Genomic DNA, 25,845 nt, shown 5'->3' with positions numbered 1-25,845 from the left:
GCTAGGTTACCCTGCGCCGCCGTCTTCTCCCCGAGCACACCGACATCCTAACTTGCGTGTTGTGATGTAATACGCCTGCTATGTGAACGACGACGACACAACGGTATCTGGCAGAGACAGCGGCACAGACAGTCTTAAGGACGTGCACGCATGGCCAACTGAGACGTCATGCAATAGACATCAAAATATCAACCTACTACTGATGCACACGCTAGGCTGTTAGAGGCAATCTTGCGGTTTCTTGCCCTAGGGAATCCTCGGTGTCTATCATCTCTGCCGCTATTTCTGATTCCCTTTACTCACGAGTACGCAATGATCGCTGTGGTTGCCTCCGAACCCACTCGCTTGCGGCAAAACTCGACTACGCCAGCATGATTCCCCAGCTGGTACCCGTGGATTTTCCGGCACTCCGTGCTACGTTAATCTGGCCCGTGCTGCGTCGTGGACGTATATAATCACCGTCGCTGCACGCCGTTGGAACCAGACTCGCCGTTCACGTCCAAGTCACAATGAAGTACGCAACTGCCTCTCTCGTGGCCGCGGCCACTGTCTCCCAGGTCGCCGCGGTATGTCTTCAGTCTACTACACATCCTACCCCTTACTTATAAGCGATGCAGGTATACCAGCAGTGCGGTGGTATCGGCTTCGGTTCGTAACCGTGCAAGTGGCCTGTTTGACTATCTTCGCTAACGACATTGCAGTTGGGCCCACTGCGTGCGATGCTCAGTCGGTGTGCACCACTATCAACGCCTGTACGTTTAGCCTGGTATCATCATACGGACATATGCTCATACAGTCATCCAGACTACTCGCAGTGCCTCCCGTCGTCCTCCCCCTCGGCGCCCTCTGCCCCCAGCTCCAGCCTGATCCAGCTCGGCGGTGTCAACACTGCGGGATACGACTTCAGCGTTGTAGGTCTTCCTCTGATGGAAGGTCTCGAGCGTACCACTAAAGATATTGACATAGGCTACTGACGGAAGCTTCACCGGCACCGGTGTCTCTCCCCCGCCCTCTCAGTTCACCCACTTCTCCAGCCAGGGTGCTAACCTCTACCGCATTCGTAAGTGTATCCAGTGTTGAGAAAGGGAACTGTACTGACAATTTGTCTCACTGTAGCCTTCGGTGTGTTCACTCCATAGCGACGCGGTTTCGCCCTCCTAACTGTACTTTAGCCTGGCAGCTGATGACCCCCAACCTCGGCGGACCCATCAACGAGACCTTCTTCGCGACCTACGACCAGACCGTCCAGGCCGCGCTCAACTCGGGCTCGAACGTGCACGTCATCGTCGACCTGCACAACTACGCGCGCTGGAACGGCGGCATCATCGCTCAGGGCGGCCCGACCAACGAGGAGTACGCGTCCATCTGGACCCACCTCGCCGCCAAGTACGGCTCCAACGAGCGCATCATCTTGTACGCCCGCCCCCGTTCTTCTTGCACTCATGATGAGAGTCGTACTCACGACGTCGGTGTGCAGCGGTGTCATGAACGAGCCGCACGATATCCCGAGCGTCCAGACCTGGGTCGACTCCGTCCAGTTCGTCGTCAACGCCATCCGCCAGGCTGGCGCGACGAACTTCCTCCTCCTGCCCGGCTCCAGCTGGGCGTCCGCCCAGGCCTTCCCCACTGAGGCCGGCCCCTACCTCGTCAAGGTCACCGACCCGCTCGGCGGCACCGACAAGCTTATCTTCGATGGTAAGCCCAGCGTGCTAGAGCCGATGATCCTGTGCCCGACTGACCCCGATCGTAGTCCACAAGTACCTCGACAGTGACAACAGCGGCACCCACCCCGACTGCACCACCGTACGTTGTACCCCTCAGTGCCGCGCTGCGTCCAGCGATGCTGACGCATATCTTGCAGGACAACGTCGACGTCCTCAAGACCCTTGTGTCGTTCCTCCAGCAGAACGGCAACCGCCAGGCGATCCTGAGCGAGACCGGCGGAGGCAACACCGCGAGCTGCGAGACTCTGTAAGTGGCCTCATGCCCCTCCCCCCTCTTCCCACCCCGTACTGACGCTGCGGCGCACGCAGCCTCAACAACGAGCTCTCCTTCGTCAAGTCCGCGTTCCCGACCCTCGTCGGCTTTTCCGTCTGGTCCGCGGGCGCGTTCGACAGCACCTACGTGCTCACCGTCTCGCCCAACCCCGACGGCTCCGACCAGCCCCTCTGGATCGACGCCAGTATGTCCTCTCCCGCGCGTCGAGCCCTCTTCCTCAGGTTGCTCACCATCTGCTGCAGTCAAGCCCAACCTGCCCTGAGATCTCTCTCCAGCAGCGCTGAGGTGTCCGGAGTAGTATCGGCGAGCCTTCGTGTAGAGCTTGCGTGTACGTGTTTTGTAAAATGGATCGGTTTCAATCCGTACAGGAGGGCACGTGCGGAGTCCATGTCCTCTGTCGCGGATATCGGCGCACGTGAGCTCGGGGGTTCTTTCCATGGGTTAGGCATCATCCCCCGTAGCAAGTCGGAGCCGTCGCGGCCGCGCGCACGACTAGATTGAGCAGGCTTCGGGACACGACGACAAGGATATTCACGACTTGGTGGGCGGACATTGATCAACTATTTTTGGGGACACATTTTTGCAACTGTAAACAAACTTTCGACTCATGGGTGCTCTCGTCTGTAACTACTCTAACTACTTTAAGCTGCACACGTACTGTAACAATAGACGCTCGGCGTTCAGTAGAAAGCGGCGGGCCGCGATGCCGGCCGAGTTACCGAATGGAGGAGCTGCGGGGAGAGTGGACACCGTGGATTTCGGAGTGCGACGCTACTTTGCACGAACACCTCTCTCTTTCTCTCTCTCGTCTCCCGCTCTCTGGCGACAGCGTGTCTCACCGACGTTCCTCAGGGAGGCATTGATGGCGGAGGCTGGGCCCTCAACTTCGAGCATCGACCGCCCCGTCACGCCTCCGTCTCCGCCTCGCAGACCCTCGCGCATCCGCTTTCCGGCGGACCAAACCAATGCAGACAGCAGACAGTACGGCAGCTTTCAGACACTGGGCTTGGGACCTCCTCCTATTCTATCAAGTTCTCGGAATGGAAACAACGACGGCTCTCTCATATTCAAGCTGGACGACAAGCGGCGGCGCGTTAGGTCGGTAGACGGAGTGGAAGGGCTCGAACAACCTCGCGCAAAGGACGGGCATATAGGCAGTTCATTGTCAAGGAGAACAGTTAGTCTTAGCAGGAGGGGAGACCAGCGCGACAAGTTTGTCAAGGCAGTCGGTAACGGGTTGACCGAGGCCTTCTCTGACGAGTATGATCTATGTGAGTCGCCACACTGGTTATTCGCGCCTGTGCATGATTTCTGACAACCGAGTAGCACGCGAAGGCATGTAAATCCTTGCACAGGGATCGCCACATGTGTGTAACAGAGTCATGTTTACAGACCCGGCTATTCTGGAGGACGTCCAACGAGCCTTGCGGCTGAAGGCGCGTCGTGAGGCGCGTCTCAGGAGCCTTCAGTCCAGCCCTGCCCAGGGCGAATATCGCGGCAGCCCGGACATTGCATCACTATCTTCTGTATCCGCAACCTCATCGCCTCTTCGGGGGCAAGGCGTCACTGCACATGCATTTCCACGGCAAACTGAGCTCCCAGGTGATTCCGAAGTGGACTTCAGCCCTTCCGTTGGGACCGCGCCCTTGCATCCTGTCCCATCCTCTTCTAACGGTGGCGCCACACTCGACTGGGCGATCCCTCCTCCCGAGGATGCTAGGGAACGGCGGTGGTCTATCTCTATCACCAAACGCAAGGGTAAGGAAGCGCCTCTAGCCTCCAAGGACTTGGTTGAGAAGCAAGAATCTATCTATGCGGGTAAGTTGGCTTAACTTTGCAGTAAACACCTCGGGCACTCACTTTAAGGTTGGCCGCAGACAAACTTCAGCAGATACGCTCTCGAGCGAAACCACACACACTCCGGAAAGCTACGATCACAAGTGACCAACTAGAGCGGAAGTACCAGGCCTTGCTGCCCCGAGGGAAGAATCCTGGCGCAAACCTCTATGATGTGACGCGGTGGTACCGCAAGCAGGACGATACCGTCAAGGCGACTCTTGACAAGATGGAGCCTTCGACTTGGATGAAACACCTGTGGGACAAACATGGCGCCCCGAAAGCTGGCAACTCGGCTTGGTCCCCCACTGCACTGGTCATGGAGGAATACGTCAAGTCGCATGCGACTCCTCACACTATGTCTACCATTCCCGAAGACGAGGTCGTACTGCCAGCGTCTCCGGGGACTCCTTCGTTCACCGAGGCGCGCTCACCCTCGACCAGCACCTACTCATGGACATCCCCTCGCAACTCCCTCGAGCCAGCTATATCGCGGAAGAGGTCTTCATATGACGCCCAAGTATCGTTCGAACCCCTTGTCGAGTCCGGAAGGGAGTCCGTTGGTCCGCGGTCGAGGCACAGTAGCGAAGGCTTCAGCAGGAACTGGCGAAGTCCTGCTACAGGTGTCGACTCTGCGCGTAGCTCGCTATACAGCCTCATTTCCAAGGGCGCCTCGCCGAACAGTAGTCGCAAGCATTTGCGCGGCTTCGGCAGGCGACTTGGTCGTCGGTCCAGCGACGACAACCTTTCATCTGCTCGGAACTCTGCCTCCGAGGGTCACAGCGCTTCGGATGATGGTCATTACGGACACCAGAAGATGGCTACTATCAGGCCGAACAGCAGGCCAACCAGCCTCAACCTGCAGTCTGGAGACGAGCGCTCCCCTTTCCCGATGGACAGCATGGATGCGAAGCCGTCAGAACACGATACCCTCCGCGCGGACGAGCCTCCAACCGCGACGCAGAGTACCACCATATTTACTAGTGCGCCTGGTCAGACTCCGGGTCCCGATGAGGACGCACCCACGCAAACGCGGCTACCCCGTCGCCGTTTTCGGACATCTTTACCTTCGTCTAGGGATCTTTTTGTACGCGAACGGGAGAAGCAGCGACGTGCGGCAGACGAGCAGAAGGAACGGGAAGAGTACGAGATCAAAGCCCAGTAAGTCACTTGGTTTATATTTGCCTGCCCCTGTCCTGACCAGTATGCAGGGTCTTGGAGGATACTATATCACAGAACTACCGCATTCGACATCTCCTTCAACGCGTTTCGGCCAGTGCTCGCGAGTACGACTCTGTGCAAAGCGTCCTGTCAGATCTACTGCGGATACCATACCCCAAGATACCCCCAGAGGTCATGGACGCGTTTGTGCACGACCCAGCCGCTGTTACTGGAGCGACCCGCCGCGTCAAGGGCTGGGAGGCGGTCGAGGACATCCACGTCCGCATTCAGCGACAGCGAGAGACGCTGCAGTCTTTCCTACACGCGCACGATATTGGCTGCGACCCTGCCGAATGCACCGGCAACGTGTTCGACGACCAGATCGCGACTGCTATGCGGGCTTTAGAGCAGCTCGGGTCCCAGCGCGAAGCTCTTGCACAGAAGGCGGAAGAAGTCACTTCTCTGCTGAAGCGAGTCAAAGCTGTGCACGCGACAGTGAAGAAGGACTATAACGACACGCTTGCCCATACGTCGTTGGTATATCCCGAGGTAGGTTGCTCATTAATGTGGTGTGTGGGATAGACAAACTGACCCTCTGTATAGTTGTCGCAGCTCGCCGCTCTGGAAGAGAACTACCGGAACCATTATCAGCAGTTCTGGGACTTCGGGCTGGACGCGCTCACGCTGCTCCTCGATACCGTCACCCCGTTCTGGCGCAACTATGGCAAGGTGATCGGCGAAGACGTGCAGGACTTCCTCATCATCCCCTGGTACCGCAACGAGTTCACGGGCGAGCCCAAGCGATACCTTATCGAGCGCTTTCCACGTCGTTCGTTCCGCCACTGGGTCGGCCTCCTCTTCCTCTCCTTCCTCAGCGTCGCTATCACATTCCTCCAGACGCGTTTCGCTGCGTCTCTTACCATGGCCTCCAACCTACCCTGGATCACCAACGCGGGCCTCTGGTGGATCGTGATGCCCGTCTACATTATTGGACTCCTAATACAGTGGTGCGCGGTCCTGCTCGAGTGCTGCGTCCTCCTCGCGCAGTCGGGTGTCGTCATCTGGTGGATGGGATGGTCTGTGAACCTGTTTACATAGCGCTATCGATCTCGCTCTGCTTGTATCATTATACTATTGGTTATGGCTATTGTACAACGGAATGGATAGTCAGGGTACAAGCACTTATACAGTACATTCTCTGCGGATCAACCTGGTGGTGCGGCGTGTGACGATGAGGCTGGCGGTGGGTACGGTGGGTAATACGTAGGTGGTGGGGGCGCCGCAGAGGTGCTTGCGGGCGCAATGGTCCCTGTTTCCGCGACCCACTGTATTGCGAATGGGGGTGCAGGTACGACGCTAATCGGGGTGGTGTGAGGGACAGGCGTGGAAGGCTTCCCAGAGTTTGCTCTGCTAGGCTGAACCTGGGGGATCTCAGTGGTGGCTTTTCCCGCGTTGATGCATTCTCTGCAGAATCCTGAAGTACTCTAATTAATCTCCAGACGTCAAACGTGTGTGAAATGCTTACTGCCGCCCATCATCAAGGGTACGTCTCGCTGTCCGCAGGAGTGACAGGCGATAGGAGGGGGCGCTGAAGCCTTAGCCTTCTGTTGGGCCCGTCTTTTCACGGGTGGTGTGGGCGGTGGGGGTGGCTTCTCCGGAGAAGCAGACGGGGCGGCTGCGATTGAGACTGTGGGTCTCCTGGTTACAGATTTCCGTTTCGCCTTATTGCTGTCGGCCCCCGCTGGCTTGACGGGCCTGAAGGTATATGACGGAGCTACAGCCTGGACAACACCATGAAAACACAGCGCACACAGAAGTCCGTGTACACTTACAGCCCGAATTTCTTCTAGCAGCTCGCCCTCTGGCAGGCGATGCTTGAGATACAAGTGCGGACCCGCTTGCTTTGCCTGTAGCGTCGTGTCAACGCTTGAGACATATGAACCGCTGAATGGGTGGGTACTCACAATCTCAGCTAGTTTGACTCGGCTCTCTTCTATCTTCTGTGGGCCTCCCGCCCACGTAAACAGCAGCTCCCACACCGCATGCGAGACTCGCGAGATCCGGAAACTGACAACTTCGGGTGTGTCATTGTCTGGAGGCTCTGCACCCGGCGTGGTCGGTTGAAGGCTTGCCGCGTTTGCAAACGGCACACAGCAGGTGATGATCGCGTCCGACGCCTTGTATGGCGATTCGGTTTTAGGCGCCGCTAACTCACATACTACATCGCCGCGGGGTAGGATGAAGCGGTCGGACGACCGCTCGTGGAATTCGAGGACTACGTCGAACGGTCTCGGCGAGGACGGTCTTGCAGAAAATTGGGCAGCAGACATCCCGAGGAGGGTGGGGTTAGGTTGCTCCAATGCCTGTACTCCCTCTAAGGACTGTATGAGGAGGCCCAGCGTTTTCACTTGGTCGTCAGTAGCAGTGCGACTGATCACGGCTTTGAGCAGATTCGCGAGCACCGGATTGCTTTGTGCGGCCACCGACACCTTGGAGGATAGCGCTGGGGTGACATAAGTGCCAGCCGGAAAGGGTATGGCGGACAAGGATGTTTGCACGCCGCTACTACTGGCAGTTGCGGGTGGAGTGGAAAACGGCTGTTGTATAGCTGTATGCAACGTCGGACGAGTGCGACACGTGCGGACAAGCCAACGACCTACTCTGCAACCCCTCAGCTATAGGTTCAACAGCAGGGAGGTAGTGGACCTCGTAGATGGCTGTGTCATGGTATACGTGAGGCCCAACGTGAAGATCATACTTCCCGTGAGCTTTGGTCGTATGAGGGGGCGGGGTCACTTCGGGAGTTTTTCCACTGCGTGTTTTCACGGAGAACTTTGGAAACATGGTTGTGACCCATTTGCTACGCGCTATAAATTCATGGGTACAGTGCTCCTGAACTAAAGGTGAAAGCAGAACGTACATTGTCTCAAAGACTGTAACACCACCAAGCTGGATAACCGCTTATGAGTTCATAATCTTGGGCAGCGTATGAGGGCATCCACTGCCAGGAAGTCGACGCTGACCTCTCCGACACGCTCTTGAGATCTGTCTCTCCGGCGTGTGGCCCACTGATTTCCCATCCGGGCTGTGGGCCTGTAGGTAGTTCAACGGCACGATGCATAGCGATGTCCCTATACCACAAAGGCTATCTCAGATTCCCAGTGAGATCAATGCATAGACAGCACGAGCAGAGTAGAAGAGGGAGCAGGTCAGTGAGTCGGCGAATGGCAAGTAGGAGTGGTGGCGGGTGGTGGCGGGTGGTGGTACAGAATGAAGTGCAGATCACAGGCGCCCGTCCATGCTTCTCTGACCTTTACCGTCTTGACCCTCTGGTGACCTTCTCGCTCTCGGGACTGTTCCAACGTCTCGCGACACTCGCGTATCTTTTATCTCTTGGTTACCCCTGGAGTAGCTTTCTTGCATGTCTCAGCGCGTCCGTGAGTTATCCTCCTGGCACGGCTTGTGTACGCTGCTCACCTAGCGCGTAGAGAAGGGAAGTACGGTCTTCAGGCCGGTTGCGAAACCGCGTCCGCGAACTGGAGGAGGATCTCGTCAGTCGTCAGTCCTCCCAGAGTCTTCAGCAACGCCGGGCCCGAGCAATCTGCGAAATACACAAGATGGACCTCCCAGGGCACCCTCGGCTATGCCTCCCCCATCCTCCGTTCCACAAAGGCCTTCGGCAGATCCGTTTCCTTCACCCCTCCCTGTCAGCGCCGTAACACCCGCTGGCGATGTCAGTATAATCGAAGCACCCCCATCCCAATCAGGCCCAAGCGTGCTTCCTACCCAACCTCCTGCTGCGCGAATCATTCCTATGCCGTCGCGGATGCCCCCTAGGATATGCGCATCTCAACCATCCTCTTCTCAGTCTGGCGTTGCGATCAGCATGCCCTCGCGCACAATGGCCCGTGCACCAACACTCCCCCCAGCACCAGCCCCTACGCCTATCGTGCCGGTAGCACCGTCGCATCCGAAGCCGAGCTATCCTGCAAACCAACTCCCTTTTCTCCCACAGGATGCTCCTATCATGAACGGCCCGCCATCCTCCGCCCTGTACACTATCGACTCTTCCCAGATTGACCCATTGTTGATGGATGCGTCTGCGTTTGCTGGGTTTACTTCTTTACAACCGCAAAACAACTCACCCGGTGAACTGTCTGCGGAGCCTAGACAAAGCGTTGGCCTTAGCGACGTTCCTGCTGTGAAGGCCACACGACCACGCCGGACACAGCGGAAGAAGTCCGATACTGCAGAAGCAACCACAGAGGACGGGGGTGATCGTGAGCACGGTTCTGCTTTTCACTAAGGCTGCGGTTGAATTATGATCTCAGAAGATGACGCCGAGGGCAACACCGCGCCCCCCAAGAAGAAACGCTCCAGGAAATCTGTCACAGAGGGTGACCAGAATTCCTCACCGGCCGGGTCCAAGAAACGCAAACGCTCCGAGACTGCAGAGCCCCGTCGCTCCCGAAAGCGTGCACCCTCTCCTCCACCTTTCGACGCAGAGGCCGACCCCGGCGAGGAACTCGACCCCACAGCGATCACGATGGCTGCGCTCTGCGATGATAACGGCCGTGGGCGAGTGAGCAGCAAAGCAGCCCAGATCGTCAGTAATCACGCCGCTTGGCGTGCGTCGAACCGGGACAAGCGGGCTCGTATGAAGATGGCTATGGAGGCGAAGAAGTATGGCAGGGACGCAGAAGAGGAGGATGGCGCAACTCGGAGCGCAAGTCAGAAGCCGGCTGAACAGGACGATCCGGGATCAGCCTCGCGCGCAGCATCCGTTGCATTGGATGTAAACGCACCAGCCTTGGCCGCAGACGAGGATGAAGCGGCTGAGAAGGGCGTCGATGGCTTCGACTACGGTGCAGATATGGCAGTCAGCCGGTTCAACGTCCAGGTTCGCATAGGCGCGAATGGCGAGACGATCATCGACGAGCAATCGCTGTTCGTCAACCGCGATGAAGAACACCAGACCGACGACTACACACATGTGGAAGAGTCAGACTTTACGAAGTTCGTAAACTCGGCAACGTACAGCAAGAAACTTCGGGGATCTCGCTGGAGTGCCGAAGAGACTGAACTGTTTTACGACGTGAGCCCAGCGCTACAATTGGCATATCTCTTTACTCACTTACGTTCTCACCATAGGCGCTTTCGCAGTTCGGTGAGAACTACGAACTCATCTCGTACGTCCTCCCCGGACGGGATCGCAAGGCGTGCAAGAACAAGTTCAAAGCTGAGGACAAGAAGAACTCCGCGAGAATCACGTATTGCCTCAATAATCGCACACCCTATGGTATGGGTCATAACGTTTTGTATAGGTTCGCATGTAGTTCTCACAACTCTGCCAGATATCGAGACGCTGTCCCGCATGACTGGCAAGGACTTCTCTGGACCAACCCCCGAGATCCGTGCGCCAACACCACTGCGCTCAACAGAGCTTGAAACTGCCTCGGAGCTTCCCGCCCCCTCATCTACTCGGACGATTCGAAAGAAGAGCAGAACGCCGAGCGCCGCTGAGGCCGGCGTGGAGATTGTTGGCGACATCGATGAGGTTGAGAAGGAAGACTTCCAACAGATAGGACCAGATGGAATGCTAGTTGGGGTCTGAACGCAAGCGGACGTGAACGTTATCCTCTCTGTTGTACTCTGACTATAACAGTCATAACAGTTCTCCAGGCCATCAAATTATGTGCGCTGTCGTGCACAACGTGAATCTGTAAGTTTCTGCAGGTAAGCAGCAGTTTTTAGGCAAACATGTGCCGCGAAAAGCCGGTTGCAGGATGCCCTTCTGGAGGCGAAACGCTGACAGCCGCGGTCACATGACTGAAACGCGTCGCGCGTATATGAGGCGCATCCGAATTGGAAGACTGCTCGTTCGCTTCTCTTCTTCCCACCACCATATCCTCCTGCATTTTCTGCGCGCCTCCCTCTCTGCACCTTCAGCTATGGTCCGTCGCACAACGTCTCAAAGCGTCCCTGCTCCTTCACGTCCTTCTTCTCCCCCTGGCGACGATGTCGAAGAGGTAAGACACAGACGTCCATTCCTTGAGGAGCACATAGTCATGCTGCATATGTAGGGCCAGTACTTCGATAGTGTGGATGAGTTACAACAGCATGTAAGCGTTTCCGTTCTAGGCCTCAGTTGAATCTGACCCACTTCGGGTAGGGAATCAATGTGCAAGACATCCTCAAGCTCAAGGTAGTTTAGTCGATGCCGATGCGGTCTGACATCTTTTATACATTTCCCTTTCTTTTTCCGTATAGTCCGCTGCTATCAACACCGTCTCTGGCGTGAACATGACCACACGGAGGCAAATGCTCAAGATCAAGGTACTACGGCACAGCATATATGCGCCTTCATCGAGCTGATATGTTGATAGGGTATGTCGGAAGCCAAAGTAGAGAAGATCAAGGCAAGTTTACTCGTCCCTCCGTGCCGTTGGGTACAGATACTGACATACCGCGTTTGCAGGAAGCTGCACACAAGATTCTGGTCAGATCTGCACTCTCAGGACACGCATATATGTGGCTAACCATCAAATCAGGGCTCTTCCTTCGCCACCGGGCTGGAAATACAAGAAAAGCGGAAGCGCGTCCTCGTTCTGAGTACGGGCAGCAAAGCCGTGGATACAGCTTTGGGAGGTGAGTGTTCTTGTATCTATGTACTGAATAAATTCGAACTCGCCCGCTCCTCTTCCAGGAGGAATCATGTCTCAGTCTATCACCGAAGTCTACGGGGAATTCAGAACTGGGAAGACCCAGCTTGCGCACACCATGAGCGTCGTTACTCAGCTCCCACCAGACATGGGCGGTGCCTCTGGCAAGGTGCGTATATGCGCATATTTCTCTTCATGGGTGTCTGACACCCACTTCCAGGTCGCTTACATCGATACCGAAGGCACATTTCGACCTGACCGCATAAGATCTATCGCGGAACGGTTCGGAGGTATGAGGCATTCCCCCGACGGGATCGCAACACTAACGGCATGTCAAGTCGATGGCGATATGGCTCTTGAGAATATCCTCTACGGTCTGTCATGTTTTTCGCTGACACAGGGAATTGCTAAATCTCCAGTATCAACAGCGCGCGCGCACAACAGCGAGCACCAGGTTGGTGTCACAAACGTATGTCAAGGAGCCGCTAGCTCACACCTTGTTGTAGATGGAGCTCATCAATGAATGTTCCATTCGCTTCGCGGAGGACAAGGACTTCAGACTTCTCGTAAGCATGCCTGCTTCAGAAATGGTTTTGCTATGACACGCCGTCCCCAGATCGTCGATAGTATCATGGCACTTTTCAGAGCCGATTACTCCGGCAGAGGCGAACTCAGCGAACGCCAACAGAAGGTTTGCCAATACGACAGCAGTATCACGCGATTTATCATACTGACCAGTACTTCTACTCAGCTTGCTCAGGCTGGTCTTGCCACGTTGCGTCGGTCGTAACTCATGCTAATCTGTTCGAATCTAGATGTTGTCAAAGCTTAGCAAGCTGTCAGAAGAGTACAACGTATATATACGATACCTCTCACTAGCGTTTAACAGTATTGATCACAGTAATTTCACAGATTGTGATCCTTCTCACGAACCAGGTTCAATGTGGGTTCAACTCGCACTCGTTCTCATGTAGTTTCAATCTGACCATTGGTTCATTTTAGCCGATCCTGGAGCGACTATGACCTTCGTCGCGGGAGGGGCGCTCAAGCCCATTGGCGGGCATATCCTCTCGCATGCCTCAGCTACTAGGATGTTTCTCAGAAAAGGTCATAGTTATACCACTGGGTAATCATTGCGTTTTTGGTCTAATAAAGTTGGCAGGTCGCGCTGAGGAGCGAGTCGCCAAACTGGTAGACAGTCCAGACAGGCCAGAAAGCGAAGCTTCGTACAAGCTCGACGAGGGAGGCTGGGCTGATGTCTGAACTGCTTCGAACGATGATCCCGCCCTCCTGGATGCCTTGGTCTTGCAACAACTTCCGGCTGTCATCCTGTTCTGCTCTCGCTCGTGTTACCGGAACACCGCTTTATAGCAGATCGTACTCTCACTCTGCTGCCTCGTCTCAGGAAGCCTGCTCGCGCCCTACTGATTCTGCTCATCGGCCCTTCTCGGAGTTTCTGGCTTCGGCGTACTCTCCTCGTATATTTAAAATCCGCAGTACCCATTATTTGTACTCAACCAGTCCCATAATAACGAGTGTCGAACTATGGTGTTCGTCTCGATTCGAACAACACCAATCTAGGTTTTGGGCACCAGGCACAGCCCATACAATATGCAGAGCACGTGGAAAGTCCGGCGGCTAATTTTGGTATTCCTTCGATCGTCCGCACTTGTGCAGTCCTGCAACTCTGCTCCCTCTACACGCTCTCCTCACGCTTCGTCAACGTCATCGCCCACCGCAGCGGTGGTGCACCCATTCACCCATACATACATACCCGACACGCCCCCACGATGAGCGGCCAACAAAAACTCACCAAGAAGCAGAAGAAGGCGCTCGCCTTCCGCGACCGCAAGGGCAAGGGCAAGCCGCAGAGCTTCGATGACCTGGACGACGTTCCTGTCGATGAGAACCAGGATTGTGCTGAGGTCGAGCTGGATGCGGAGGCTGATGCTGTGGAAGCTCCGGCGGGACGTAAGGCAGGCGCGAAGAAGGGAGCTGCGCAGGATGCGGAGGCTCTGGGCGACGGTGACAGGGGGAAGGGGAAGAAGCGGAAACGGGAGGAGAAGCCTGAGGGGGATGAGGAGGCGAAAGAGGACGGCGCGGGGGAGAAGAATACCAAGAAAAAGCGGAAAGGCGCAGACGGTGCAGGGGTGGCTGCAGGGGATGCGGTAGGGGAGGATGCGAAGAAGGCGGACAGCAAGAAGCCCCAGGGGAAGCAGCGGTTTATTTTGTTTGTCGGTGAGTGTCAAGCAGGTCACACAGGTGCGCTTTGATCTCAAGGGTTTCGCTCAGGTAACTTGAAGTACACTACGACAAAAGAGGCGGTTGAGAAACACTTCGCAAAATGCGGTTAGTTTGGTCGATTCTCGAGGCTCTCGCTTCACACCTGACACGGCCCGCGCAGATCCTCCACCAACTGTCCGACTCATGACACCAAAACCGTCCGCTACCTCAAGACCCACCGCGAAATCCAAGGGGTTCGCATTTGTGGAGTTCTCGCACAGGAACGCGTTGCAGCAGGGTCTGAAGCTGCACCAGTCCGACATCGAAGGCCGCAAGATCAACGTCGAACTTACTGCAGGAGGCGGCGGCAAGAGCGAAAATAGGCTGGAGAAGGTCAAGAAGCGGAATAGGGAGCTGCATGAGCAAAGGGTATGTCTCCGCCACACGACTAATAGTGCGGGGTGTTGACAGTCGGTGCAGCAGCAGATTGTGTCGAAAAAACCGAGGACGGTCGGCGAGGGCGAGGCGCAGGTCGAACGTCCGCAACGGTACTCGACCACCTCGGGCGTGGAACAGCAGCCGTCGAAGGAGCGAACATGGTCGATCCCGGAAGCTGGTGACGACGGCTCAAAACGCAAAAGAGGCAGCAAGAAGAAGACCGAGCGAACATCAAGACCACAGGGAACTGGCGTCAACGCTATTCCGGTTGGTTGAGGGCTCTTTGTTATATGTCGACGGGGGTATCACGGCCGTGCTAGAAGGCTAAGGCAGTGGGAATCAAATGCTCTATATCCTAGGTGTCCATACTCCTATTACTTGAACCTACACATAGACCGGCCAGCCAGCAGAGACAGATTATGAGACGAGGATGAACACGAGGAACTAGGTAGCGGGGTGAGTGGCAGAATGACGTATCGGACAAATTCGCGACTCACGAAAACAATCAATACTCCGAAGACCTTCAGCATCAGCCAACGGTTACTCGAGATGCTCGCATAGTACTTGAGGAGTTCTCGTTGCGCGCCGCTGACGTTGGATGCGATGTCGACGGTGTCCGCGTCGATGCGTTGGACGGTTTCCCGCTGCTCCGCCACCATCTGAGCCAGCTGAGTGAATATCTGACCGAGCTCGGCGATAGTCGATTCAATGGACTCGATGGCTGTCGAACGCGTTTGGATGTAGCTATCCTGTAAACACGTCATCCTGTTTCAGCAATTGACAAGTGGCGGGTATATGCATGGCACGGACCTGTTGCTCGACTATCTGCATCTGCATGAACGCATCCCCATGTTGGGGCGCCGCGCCCTCCTCTGCCGCACCGAGGTCAAGGGCAAGGATGTCGCCGTTGTTCTTGTACGACGCACGGCCTTTCCCTTTGGAATCGAACCGAGACGACGTCAGGGAGCTACCGTCACCCATAGGGTCCTGACGCTGGGTATTGCCGTACAAGAGCGAACCTGGTCATACGATCAGCATGCGCAAACAGCACGTCCCTTAAACTGCGTTCCTGATACGTACTTGGAGGTGGTTGGCTGGCCGCAGCGGTTGTGGAGTGCATAAACTGCTCGGTCCGGTCCTTCGACTCCTTCATGTTCTAGGAACGAGGGTGTTGCGTCGGTCCGGGAGCATGGGGTGATATATACGAGAAAACGTACCTGCGTTCTGATCTCGAGCACGTCCTTGAATGACATGCTGGTATCCGCCAGCTTGCTCTGCAGGAGCATGACGACATTGTGGTTGTGCTCCTCCAGCTGCTTGCCCTCCGGAGACTTGGGACCCTGCGCTTTACGTTGCTTTACGTACGCTTGCAGTTGGGCAATTTGCTTGTTGATGTTCGCAATATCTTGTTTGATGATATAGGTGAGTTCCTATGGACGCCTTCAACGACGCTGGTCGGCGAGCGGACAGGTTAGGAACATACACTGATCTCCACAGGCCTATCGTCAAACAAGGTCTTCCGCTTGGCAACTATAAGATGGATGTTGAGCGCGGGTATAGACGCGATAAGGCATGCAGACTCACGCTGTGCGAGCTTGCCCAGCTTCACCGTCGTACTGCTAATGTCCTTGCCAATAGAAGAGGCCATCCGCGTGAACTCCGACTTGCTCCCCTCCGCCTTCGTCTGCAGCAGGCGCTGCTTCTGCTCCGCGCCTTTCGAGGAGAAGGTCGACCTGTTCCGGATGGACTCCACGCATGCCCGGAACTCGTTGGTGCGGTCCTGGACGGGCATTTTGATAGGCAATAAAGATAGGGGGTATGCGGGGTCGAAAGCAAGAGTAACGAGCGACAAGAGAGTGTGGAGAGGTAGCGCAGATTAGACGAGGACGTAGAGGGGACCCGCGCGAGCTCGGTGAGCAGAGGACAGTTGGCGCAGTTGGCGGCAGTGGTTGGCGCAGTTGGCGGCAGTGGTTGGCGCGGGGCGGCACTTCGGCTGTGTTTCCCACGTGTCGTGTTCCCCACCGCCGCGGCCCGCTACCTGAATTCACGAGAAACCATCACTCACAACGCTTGCTTTCCTCGTCCATACGCTGTGTCGACTGTGCTGAAACTACTGCTATAGCTCGTGGAGGCTCGCAGAAGCTCAGAATTTGTCTCTTGCTCCAGGAAACACGGCATAGACCGAGATCAGGCTTCCGTTTCCGGACCAATTACCTCAACGATCGCGTGTGCTTGACTGGTGGCTCCTGCATGCTCCTCTCCTTCGCTCTCTCATCTCTCAGACCTTGCACGCACAGGCCACTTCCTAGAGGGCTGTTCATATCTCAGCTGCGTTATAGATCGCGTCTCGTATCTCCCTCGGGCTTCAGAATGGCGTCTCCGTCACTCCCCGCAGCCGAGAAGTCAACAGTCTTGGTCTTTGGGGCCGGAAACTTTGGGAGCTGCCTTGCCGACCACCTCGGAGATTCCTCGCACAAGGTCTACATGTGGTCGCGCTCCGAGGAACTCGTCAAACACTTCAATCAGTGTCATCGCAACGTAGAAGTCCTCAAGGATCACGCTTTCGCGGAATCAATTACCGCGGTCGGACCCGAGTTCCCTTCATCGGAACTAATTCAAAACATGGATGTGCTGCTCTTTGCTATCCCTACGGAAGGTGTCAGGTGATTGGCCACGGCAACTCAACTGGCGTTGCAGCCAACGTGTTCAACGTTTGTGACAGAGAGACCCTGACCGCGTTGAAGCCAACATTGGATGAAAGCAAACTGCCTCTGCTCATCTTCGTCAATAAGGGTGTTGAGATCAAGACTCGTGCACTGACTCTCGAGATCATCGCCGACACCTGCGGACCTGAAGTAGCGAAGGTCGCAACGTTCATAGTAAGCACTATGACAGCACAGCATTTAACCCAGTACCAAGTGCATTTCCGTAGTCGGGACCTTCGTTTGCCACAGAAAGTAAGTGGCAATATTGCATCTGGTATCTCGTCTTATAGGCGACCAACAGTCGTCAGAAGACAGCCGACGTCAGTATCCGTGGTGTCGCTGTCACCGTCTCATGCCGAGCAGGCATCGCAATTGTTCCACCAACCTTGGTTCCGCTGGTAGGCATGAATCCTCGTAAGCATGTCTCGTGAACTGAAGCTACATCGACCACCAGTTACACTGGCGATGACCCGATTGGCGTCGAGCTCGCGGGCGCCCTGAAGAACGTCTATGCCATCGCGGCGGGGATGGCCGCTGGCCTCGGCTTCGAGAACAACACGAGGGCGAGTAAGTGTACCTTCTAAACCCCATCATATGCAGACGCTCAGCAGCACGCACCGCAGTGCTCATCACGAGGGGTCTTGCCGAGATGACACGGATTGGGACGGCGTACGGTGCCTCGCCCTTGACCTTCCTGACTCTCGCGGGCGTCGGAGACCTGTTCCTCACCTGCAGCTCGTCGAACAGTCGAAACTATACCGTCGGCTTCAGGTTAGGGAAGGGCGAGAAGCTGGACCACATCATCAAAACATTGGGCAGCGTGGCAGAAGGTGTTACCACGGCGAAGGGCTTGAAAGCCATTGTCGACGAGTTGGGCGTAGTGGCGCCGATAGCATCAGGGGTGAGTGTCATGACGTCCTACATTGCTTCATCGTTCTATCGCTGACATCGGGCCAGGTGTACGATGTGTTGTACGAAGGTGAGTGCAAGGCAGGTCCCCCGCGGAGCTCCGCTGACGCCGGAAGCAGGAAGGGCGGTCCCGGAGCGCGCGAACGAGCTGCTGTCTCTGCCGTCCATCCGCGAGCTGGATCTGTCCGTCGAAGGCGGCAAGCCTGCGAAACGTCTAATGGCGAAGCTAGGCCTGGAGGCAGATGTGTAAATGAGTGCCCTTACGGCCGCAATCTACGTGCTTGTTTGCTTCCATCTTCATCTAACGCGAGCCTGCACGTAATACACGGCGCGTGAGAGCGCTCTGGGGCTGGGACTCGGCATCATATATGACGAAGGCCGGAGGAAGACGGCGGAAAATGGGCGGGAGACGGTTGGCTGGGCCGGAGAATCAGATGAGGGGGCGTCGGACGACCGACGAGACCTGCCATATCCGGACTGATAATCAGAAGCCGATTATCTAATCCAATTTTTCGGGATTGAGGATGGCAGCTGTGGCTGCAGCCCGTCCCCCGCTTCGTCTGCAAAATTCTTTGCGCGTGCCCTCTGTCCGCATTTCCTGCTCTGCCTCCGCCCATTACGCTTTCGCTCCGTGTTCATTCGTCCCGCCCCCACCCAGCTCCCCCCATCCCTCCATCCGTGCCCCATCTCACCATGGTCTCCCCCCTCTGGAAGGCGTGCTCTGAGGGCAGCCTCGAGAATGTGGTCGAACTCCTCAGGGACGCGACCCCGCTCGATATCGAGGTCAAAGGTACGCTTCATCTCCGCCACTCCCCGTATTTATTGCACGCCGCGCCGCGTCCAGATCACTTCCCGGATTGACACGTTTCCTCTCAAGATCACACCGGATCCACCCCACTCATCGAGGCCGTGAAGAGTGGCCACGTAGAGATCGTCCGCGTCCTTTTGGACAAAGGTATGTCCTGACTCGCGCGCATGACTCCGCACGCGCATATGCTAAGTGCCTTCGAATTCCCCGCAGGTGCCGACCCTACGAATGCTTCCAGCCAGGGTCCTCCGGAGTCGTACACCGCGGACCCAGTAATCCACGGTCTCATCGGCGTAGCTAGGAGCAAAATGGCGCACGCCGCGGCGCAGTCGCAGGAGGTCGCCTACCCCCACGATCAGTCCACGGAGTCTGCGAACATGGATCCCTCCACGGGATACTACCCGCCACCTCCTCCTGGTGGCTACTACTACCCGCCCATGCCCCCGCCCATGATGCCCGACGGTTCCGTGCCGTACTATGCTCCTCCGCCCATGGCCGACAGCTTCGGTAACCTCCCTCCGCCTGAAATTGCTCGCATGATCCCCTGCCGATATTTCCCGGCGTGCCGCTACGGTGCCTCGTGTATGTTCGCTCATCCACAGGCTCCCTATATGCAGGGGCCTCCTCCCCCACAGTACCCCGCACCTTACGACCCCATGAACCCTGGCCCCTACCCTCCGCCCACCTACTACCCTGTTCCGCCCACATCCTACGGCGCGTCACCAAATGGTGCGCCTATGAACGTAATGTCACCGACTCAGTCCTTTGCTCATGCTAGATCTGGTTCAGACGTGGTGTCTCCCATCCAAGGCCCCTTCAGCCCTGTGAATGGCCAGCCGCCCATGCCTTTCGGCGTGTCCCCCGTTTCTCCTACCTATGGCCACCCTGGACCTATGCCCGGACAGGTCCCTCCTTTGTCTCCTCTCCAGACTCACCCTGCCAACGGACAGTCACCTCCGCCGCACGCGATGTACCCGCCCATCTCCCCCAGCGCGCAAGGCATGGTCTCCCCTTACGCGATGCCCACACAATACCCGCCGCAAGGCATGCCCAACGGCGAGGCCGCCGATGTCGTCTCTCCGAAGTCGCCCGTGCACGGGCACCCGCAAGGAGAGGGCTATGGGCCCGGGCCGATGAATAGGGAAGCCATGACTCATCACAGGCGAGGCAGCGCTCGCAGGCCATCTTTCGGTGGTCGTGGAGGCAAGCCGCCTTGCCTGTTTTTCCCCTCCGGACGCTGCAGGAATGGGTGAGTGTCGCCGCAACTTTACGTCTGAGTTCTGGCGCTCATATACGCGCTGTCAGTGACGACTGTCGCTTCCCTCATGTCATCCCCGAGGGTCCGATGGGTCACCAACCTTCGCACTTTGCCCCGCGCGGAGGTCCCAGGCCCCGCCCACCATTCCACGCGCATGTTGTGCCTGCGCTGGAGGATAAGTTTGCGGCTTTGACGACCCAGGACGTAGGTCACGTGTATATATAGTGTCCGCAAAAAGTTCCTGACGGAAATGTCCAGGACAAGGGTCAGGCGCATAGCCGTAACGGCACTGGCGGAACGACCACGAGCGATTCGAGCCGCTCGCACTCGGCGGATCCGGGCCAGAAAGGCCGTGCGCCTAACTTCAGACCCAATGGCAACCAATTTGCCAACGGCCCTCGGCCGGACAGGAAATTTGCACCGCCCAAAGCTCAGCGTGTTCCCAACGCCGACGAATTCCCTGTCCTTGGTGGTTCGTCGCCCACGTCGCGGGGCCCGAGCGTGAATGGCTCGGTCACGTCTGCCTACTCCGGCCCCACGGCTGCCCAAGTCTTGCAGGCACCTGCTCCTCCTAGGAAGGACGCCCCCACCACTCGGGGTAACTCGCCGGATCAAGCTTCACCCGTCCTGGCGCCCAAGGTACGTGTTCTGGTGCAAGTGTTACTTTGTCAATTTAACACTCGGTCTAGGAGGTCGCGCCCGAGACCAACGGCATTGTCTCCAGCCCACCTGTTGAGTCTATCAACAAGCTCCCTCTTTCTTTCGCCGCCGCCGCCACTGCCGTCCCCGAGACGATCAAGGAGGTATCCGTCTCCGCCTAAAAAGGACGCTGGTCCTCGGCTCGTGTTTTACGTTGTGGTCCTTCCCTTGTCGATCTCGCGCATATGTTGTCCCGTGTCTCACCGGGCTCTGGTGTATTCTGTATTCTCTCTGGCTATCCTGTTTGCTGCTCCTAGCGTTGAGGACCTGGCGCTACAGCTGTCACTATCACGTCCATCTCCGGACCCACCACTCCGCCCATCTGCATACACAGTTATCTACTACCATCCATCTATTCTGCACTGTTTTCCCACCTCATATTTAGATGCCCCCACCCCACACCGCTTGTTTATCGTTTCGTTCTTCATGTTGTCACACGCACAAAAGCACACTCATTCTCCGACGATTCACTATCGTAGCATCGCTCTATGTCGTAGCTATACTTCCCGTCAAGTACCGTACACCCATGGCCGCCACCGTCCCCCGCCGACCGCGCTGCTGCTAATTGATACACACAAGCGTTTTTGCTATCGAGCTTCTTCTCCGTCGGACGACCCATCGGATGACCCACACATTTGGAGCCTTTTTCTGCCTGAACCCCCTCACCCCCTCATGAGCTCCACGCGCTCAGGTTGCGCATCTCCACTCCGCTCTGCGCGGTGACCTCCCCGATCCTATACACGTCCTTCTCGCCCGCCTTCTGCAGCACCTCGACAGCGCGCTCCACCAGCTCCGGCGCGACCACGAGGACCATGCCGACGCCGTTGTTGAACGTGCGCGTCATCTCGAGCGGCGCGACGCCGCCGCGCGCCATCAGGAAGCGGAAGACGGGGGGCAGCTCCCACGCCGATGCATCGATATAGCACCCGAGGCCCGCGGGCAGCACGCGCGGGATGTTCTCGACGAAGCCGCCGCCGGTGATGTGCGACATGCCCTTGAGCAGCCCCGCCTGCGCCGCGGGGAGCACGCCCTTGACATACACGCGCGTCGGCGTGAGGAGCGCGTGCCCGAGCGTCGTGGTCGCGTCCCACGGGCAGGCGTCGGAGTAGGAGAGCCCAGAGAGCTGGACGACCTTGCGCACGAGCGAAAAGCCGTTCGAGTGCACGCCGGAGGAGGGGAGGCCGAGGAGGACGTCGCCGGGGGCGATCGTGGGCTGGGGGAGGATGAGGCTGCGCTCGACGGCGCCCACCGCGAAGCCGGCGAGGTCGTAGTCATCTGACGGCGCGGAAAGAAGCTCAGTTCAGCGGTCAGACACGGAATGCCAGACGCGGGTAAGAAAGAATGGGAGAAGAGGAAAGAAGCTCACCGCCGTGGTACATGCTGGGCATCTCAGCGGTCTCGCCGCCGATGAGGGCACACCCGGCCTGCACGCAGCCGTCCGCGATGCCCTTCACGACGCGCGCGGCGATGTCAACGTCGAGCTTGCTGCACGCGAAGTAGTCGAGGAAGTACAGCGGCTCCGCGCCCTGCACGAGCAGGTCGTTCACAGACATCGCCACCAAATCGATGCCTGCGATTCAGATTGTGTGAACATTATTGTATCCGTACCCCGGGGCGGATCGGGGTGGCGTGAGCGTGGACGTACCGACAAAGTCATGCAGTTTGACGTCCATGGCCACGCGCAGCTTGGTGCCAACGCCGTCGGTCCCGCTGACCAGCACGGGATCCCGGTACCCTGTGGCCTTGAGGTCGAAAACGCCGCCAAAGCCGCCGATCTCGGCGTCTGCGCCTGTTCTGCGTGTTGCGCGAACATAGGGTTTGATGGCCTCGACGAGGGCGTTCCCAGCATCCACCGAGACTCCGGCCTGGGCGTAAGTGAGCCCACCAGAAGACGCGGGTGTCGCTGACAAAGCCCTACAAAGAAAGACGTATTTGGTGAGTAGATTGGGACAAAGCAACACTCGTAGAACGCACCTGTGCGCGATATCTCTCCGGAAGACCTTGCCCTCGAAATCGATCTTCTCGACGCCAGCATACGCAGCATCAAGGGCGCCTTGGAGTGTAAGCGCGTAGGCCGAGACCACCAACACACGACCGCCCGAGCTCACGATCTTTCCGTTAACAGCGGATGTTCCGGCGTGGAATGGGACCACATCTGTATTGGCCTGTCAGAATGGCGGAAATCCCGCAGTAGATTGACGCGTACCAGTGGGCATTTGCCCGATAGTGATTTCCTTGCCCTTGGCATAATTTCCCGGGTATCCTTGGGAAGCGAGCACGACAGAGACGCCAAACCCTGGTCGCGACTTCACTTCCACAGAGTCTAGGCGGTGCTCGGCGCAGGCCTGAAGAAGAAGGGTCGGATTTTACGGACAATCGAGCGAAGAGAGATGGTCGTACAAGGAGAATGGATGCTAGATCTGTTTCTGGGTCGAGTAACAAAACCAAAGCTTCCGTCTCGGGGTCACCGAACCGGACGTTGTACTCGAGAACCTTGGGTCCGTTTTCCGTGATCATGAGACCGGTGAACAGCATGCCAACGAAGGGGAAACCTGTGTGCATGTTCGTTGGTTTGTTCAAGGCTCTTTAATATAGTAATAAAAATACTTACCCTCCTTCCTCATACCGTCGATCGTGGGTTGAAGAGACTCCTTAGTGATGCGGTCCAGAATATCGGGAGTAGCGACAGGAGCGGGCGCATATGCGCCCACACCACCGGTGTTGGGACCGGTATCGCCCTCGCCAATACGCTTGTGGTCTTGCGCAGCGGGCAAGGCGGTGACGGTGTAGCCGTCGGAAAAGGCGAGTACGGACACTTCAGGTCCGGTCAAGAGCTCCTCAACAACAACTTCTTGACCTGAGAAAAATATATTCTTAGGATAGGTAGTATACACGGATTGTAAGGTCGCAGACCTGCGGCCCCGAAGACGCTGTCGACCATGATCTCCTTGAGGCCTGCGATCGCCTCGTCCACACCTTCGGGCAGAAGCACACCCTTGCCGGCGGCGAGACCGCTAGCCTTGAGAACGACCTTGAAGCCGCAGGTCCGGACGTACTCGACAGCCTGGTCGAACTCCGAGGATGCGAAAACCTTGAACTTGGCAGTGGGAATTTGGTGGCGGTCCATGAACGCTTTCGAGAACGCCTTTGATCCCTCCATGCGGGCGGCGAGCGCGCTCGGACCGAAAACCGGGATGCCCACTTTGCGTCGTGTCAGAACTGGTTAGGTCACATGCGGAACACCATACCTTTGCGAAAGTATGTTTCGACGCCATCAACAAGAGGTTGCTCAGGCCCAGGGAGGACAAGCGATACCTAGCGGGCACAGCGGTTAGTAACATATCAACGCGCAGTGGGCATTTGGCGATGCGCACCTCGTGCTTGAGGGCAAAATCGACGAGGGCAGGGAAGTCCGAGGCGGACAAATCGACATTTGTAGTCTTGGCCTCGAGGGAGGTGCCTCCATTTCCGGGACAGACGAAAATTCTGTCGACGAGCGGAGACTGCGAGAGCTTCCACGCGAGAGCGTGCTCGCGACCGCCGCCGCCAACGACGAGGATCGTAAGCGCAGCCATCGAGGGAACGAGGAGGAGGGATAAAGGTGGATTGCAGTCAAGGGGCAACCAGGCCGGGTCTCAGTGACTCCAACCTCAAAAAGTGCGGAGACGGACTCCGGACACCAGGGAGGTACTACTACTACTATAGCCGAGATAAGATTACGGGAGGCCAACAGATACGAGCTTGCACTACTACACTTAACTTAGTAGCACACTCATCGTACTCACATTGCAACGGGTTTAGTGAGAATCGTATGATCCGCGCGAGTAATTATATAGTTCAATGTCAATGTTGTAGACGGTACGCGCAAGCAGCAGCGGCCTCGCTCGTGTGAGGGATGATCTCAGTCTCCGAGCTGTGTATGGCGGGCAGGCTGAGGGGTGGGTAGCGTGGCGTAGGTGCTGTACCGAGGTAATACACATTAGAAACAAAATTCAGAGGCATCCAGGACACAAGCGTCCAGTCGCGAGCCAAGCGCGATGGCCGCGCAGGGTATACAAGGCGAACGTGAACTCGCGATGCGCGCCATCGGCGACGCGCCACTCGGTGCGCAACGCGCGAGGGCTCCGCGCGGATCTCCAAGGGCGAGAGTTATCGTCACATTTTTGCCACTCGGAAACGCGCACGGCGTGCTACTATGTACCGAGCACAGTGGGCGTTGGATAGCCTCAGGCTGAGCCTCCGACGAGCAGCGACTCCGAGTCGGAAACTTCGTACGCTAGCACCTGACAGCACAATGCAGAATTCAATATGTGTTCTTTTATGATATTCAATATTAGACTCAGTGGGTGAAATGCATCTAAACGCGCTACTACTTACCGGTACCACTGACAATGAACTCGATAATGCCAGAGCGTCCTTCGAAGCGATCGCTCGCGATGCACTCAGCCACATCCATGTCGAGCAGTATGGCGCTTACTCGTATGAAGCGCCGAGTTAGCTCCCTTGACGCAGGCCGGTATAGCACTAAGCCCCCGTCTTTCGCTTCAAAAACACCACAGTTGAATAGAGAGACGTATTATGTGGGATATCCTAGGTTTATGAGTTCCAATACGAAGGAATGAGGAAGCAGTACAAGATCTAAATTTAAAGGATTTCAGTCGAAAAAGTCAGTTTAGGACCCCGGAGACCCAAATGCCACTGCTACTACATAGGTTGGAGTTAGCGCTCCCCTGCCTGGTTGCCCCTTGATTGCAGTGCAGCGCAAAGCAAAGCTTTGTTTAATTTTGCGGGCAGCGGGGGTCGAGGACCCCGGATGAGCGGCCCCCGGACAGGGTGGGAAAGACGCCGGGGGTGGTTGCGGCGATGGAGTGAGAGCAGAAGCGAGGGTTGTGGACGGACCTGAGGAACAGCTCGTGTCCGCTCTCTTTCGCCCGGAATCTCCTCGACGCTCGTTTCTTCCTCCTCTCTTTCCCCATGCCCCCCCTCCTCTGACCGCCCGCTGCTGCCCCTCTCTCCCTGCACCGCGCACGACGACCCACACGCTTTGCCACGACCAGGCAAGTCGCGCCATCATACTCCGTTGCCGGCCTCAACTAGCCGCTTACCATCCGCGCACACCCTCTGCATCCTCCAGTTTTCATCGGACCG

General features: G+C 57.0%; 8 protein-coding genes across 8 annotated transcripts; 5 read left to right on the top strand and 3 right to left on the bottom strand.

The window, feature by feature from the left end:
* Positions 1-33: 33 nt before the first annotated feature.
* TRAVEDRAFT_55231 (uncharacterized protein) lies at positions 34-2,260 on the top strand (the record flags this gene model as incomplete). The annotated part of the gene is made up of 12 exons (XM_008034173.1): positions 34-260; positions 371-566; positions 618-648; positions 702-752; positions 805-911; positions 967-1,060; positions 1,173-1,413; positions 1,478-1,695; positions 1,751-1,803; positions 1,862-1,971; positions 2,034-2,182; positions 2,241-2,260. The coding sequence occupies exons 2-12, from the start codon at positions 510-512 to the stop codon at positions 2,258-2,260; spliced, it is 1,131 nt and encodes a 376-aa protein (XP_008032364.1). The 5' UTR covers positions 34-260; positions 371-509.
* Positions 2,261-2,859: 599 nt separating this feature from the next.
* TRAVEDRAFT_68100 (uncharacterized protein) lies at positions 2,860-5,921 on the top strand (the record flags this gene model as incomplete). Its single annotated transcript, XM_008034599.1, has 6 exons — positions 2,860-3,269; positions 3,325-3,333; positions 3,391-3,816; positions 3,876-4,995; positions 5,046-5,544; positions 5,599-5,921. Coding segments are annotated over 6 exons (2,785 nt in total), but the record flags the coding sequence as incomplete, so codon positions are not given.
* Positions 5,922-6,497: 576 nt separating this feature from the next.
* On the bottom strand, positions 6,498-8,116 carry TRAVEDRAFT_61929 (uncharacterized protein; the record flags this gene model as incomplete). The annotated part of the gene is made up of 6 exons (XM_008034266.1): positions 6,498-6,776; positions 6,828-6,902; positions 6,960-7,603; positions 7,656-7,862; positions 7,916-7,944; positions 8,019-8,116. 6 exons carry the CDS (start codon positions 8,114-8,116, stop codon positions 6,498-6,500), a joined length of 1,332 nt encoding a protein of 443 aa, XP_008032457.1.
* A 1,200-nt stretch (positions 8,117-9,316) lies between these two features.
* Positions 9,317-10,618, top strand: TRAVEDRAFT_158315 (uncharacterized protein; the record flags this gene model as incomplete). The annotated part of the gene is made up of 3 exons (XM_008034598.1): positions 9,317-10,090; positions 10,147-10,294; positions 10,350-10,618. 3 exons carry the CDS (start codon positions 9,317-9,319, stop codon positions 10,607-10,609), a joined length of 1,182 nt encoding a protein of 393 aa, XP_008032789.1. The 3' UTR covers positions 10,610-10,618.
* A 3,125-nt stretch (positions 10,619-13,743) lies between these two features.
* On the bottom strand, positions 13,744-16,237 carry TRAVEDRAFT_25487 (t-SNARE). The gene is made up of 10 exons (XM_008033627.1): positions 15,903-16,237; positions 15,802-15,848; positions 15,536-15,748; positions 15,399-15,474; positions 15,129-15,337; positions 14,816-15,067; positions 14,361-14,762; positions 14,062-14,309; positions 13,950-14,006; positions 13,744-13,895 (listed from the first exon to the last, which is right to left on the bottom strand). Exons 1-7 carry the CDS (start codon positions 16,108-16,110, stop codon positions 14,736-14,738), a joined length of 1,032 nt encoding a protein of 343 aa, XP_008031818.1. The 5' UTR covers positions 16,111-16,237; the 3' UTR covers positions 13,744-13,895; positions 13,950-14,006; positions 14,062-14,309; positions 14,361-14,735.
* A 392-nt stretch (positions 16,238-16,629) lies between these two features.
* Positions 16,630-18,226, top strand: TRAVEDRAFT_25486 (NAD-dependent glycerol-3-phosphate dehydrogenase). The gene is made up of 8 exons (XM_008033626.1): positions 16,630-16,981; positions 17,041-17,197; positions 17,251-17,275; positions 17,325-17,421; positions 17,478-17,590; positions 17,647-17,924; positions 17,981-18,002; positions 18,052-18,226. Exons 1-8 carry the CDS (start codon positions 16,689-16,691, stop codon positions 18,180-18,182), a joined length of 1,116 nt encoding a protein of 371 aa, XP_008031817.1. The 5' UTR covers positions 16,630-16,688; the 3' UTR covers positions 18,183-18,226.
* Positions 18,227-18,625: 399 nt separating this feature from the next.
* TRAVEDRAFT_110867 (uncharacterized protein) lies at positions 18,626-20,819 on the top strand (the record flags this gene model as incomplete). The annotated part of the gene is made up of 6 exons (XM_008034597.1): positions 18,626-18,722; positions 18,810-18,887; positions 18,954-19,989; positions 20,046-20,202; positions 20,257-20,622; positions 20,688-20,819. 6 exons carry the CDS (start codon positions 18,626-18,628, stop codon positions 20,817-20,819), a joined length of 1,866 nt encoding a protein of 621 aa, XP_008032788.1.
* A 548-nt stretch (positions 20,820-21,367) lies between these two features.
* Positions 21,368-24,272, bottom strand: TRAVEDRAFT_33049 (aminoimidazole ribonucleotide synthetase; the record flags this gene model as incomplete). The annotated part of the gene is made up of 10 exons (XM_008033764.1): positions 21,368-21,972; positions 22,064-22,267; positions 22,343-22,611; positions 22,672-22,852; positions 22,904-23,042; positions 23,098-23,249; positions 23,309-23,554; positions 23,611-23,898; positions 23,946-24,012; positions 24,072-24,272. The coding sequence occupies 10 exons, from the start codon at positions 24,270-24,272 to the stop codon at positions 21,368-21,370; spliced, it is 2,352 nt and encodes a 783-aa protein (XP_008031955.1).
* Positions 24,273-25,845: the final 1,573 nt, after the last annotated feature.

Source organism: Trametes versicolor, assembly GCF_000271585.1.
Source record: "Trametes versicolor FP-101664 SS1 unplaced genomic scaffold TRAVEscaffold_1, whole genome shotgun sequence".
Taxonomy (NCBI): domain Eukaryota; kingdom Fungi; phylum Basidiomycota; class Agaricomycetes; order Polyporales; family Polyporaceae; genus Trametes; species Trametes versicolor.
The sequence above is the reverse complement of the archived record's forward strand: the minus strand, read 5'-3'. Positions and strand labels throughout refer to the sequence as shown.

Coding starts and splice junctions, on each gene's coding strand:
- TRAVEDRAFT_25487 (XM_008033627.1), bottom strand. CDS start 16,110: ATGCCCGTCCAGGACCGCACCAACGAGTTCCGGGCATGCGTGGAGTCC. Junction 15,849..15,902: donor GCTGGGCAAGCTCGCACAGC/GTGAGTCTGCAT, acceptor TCCATCTTATAG/TTGCCAAGCGGAAGACCTTG. Junction 14,763..14,815: donor TCGGAGTATTGATTGTTTTC/GTGAGTCGCGAA, acceptor CCCGCTACCTAG/TTCCTCGTGTTCATCCTCGT.
- TRAVEDRAFT_25486 (XM_008033626.1), top strand. CDS start 16,689: ATGGCGTCTCCGTCACTCCCCGCAGCCGAGAAGTCAACAGTCTTGGTC. Junction 17,591..17,646: donor CGAGAACAACACGAGGGCGA/GTAAGTGTACCT, acceptor CACGCACCGCAG/TGCTCATCACGAGGGGTCTT. Junction 18,003..18,051: donor GTACGATGTGTTGTACGAAG/GTGAGTGCAAGG, acceptor CGCCGGAAGCAG/GAAGGGCGGTCCCGGAGCGC.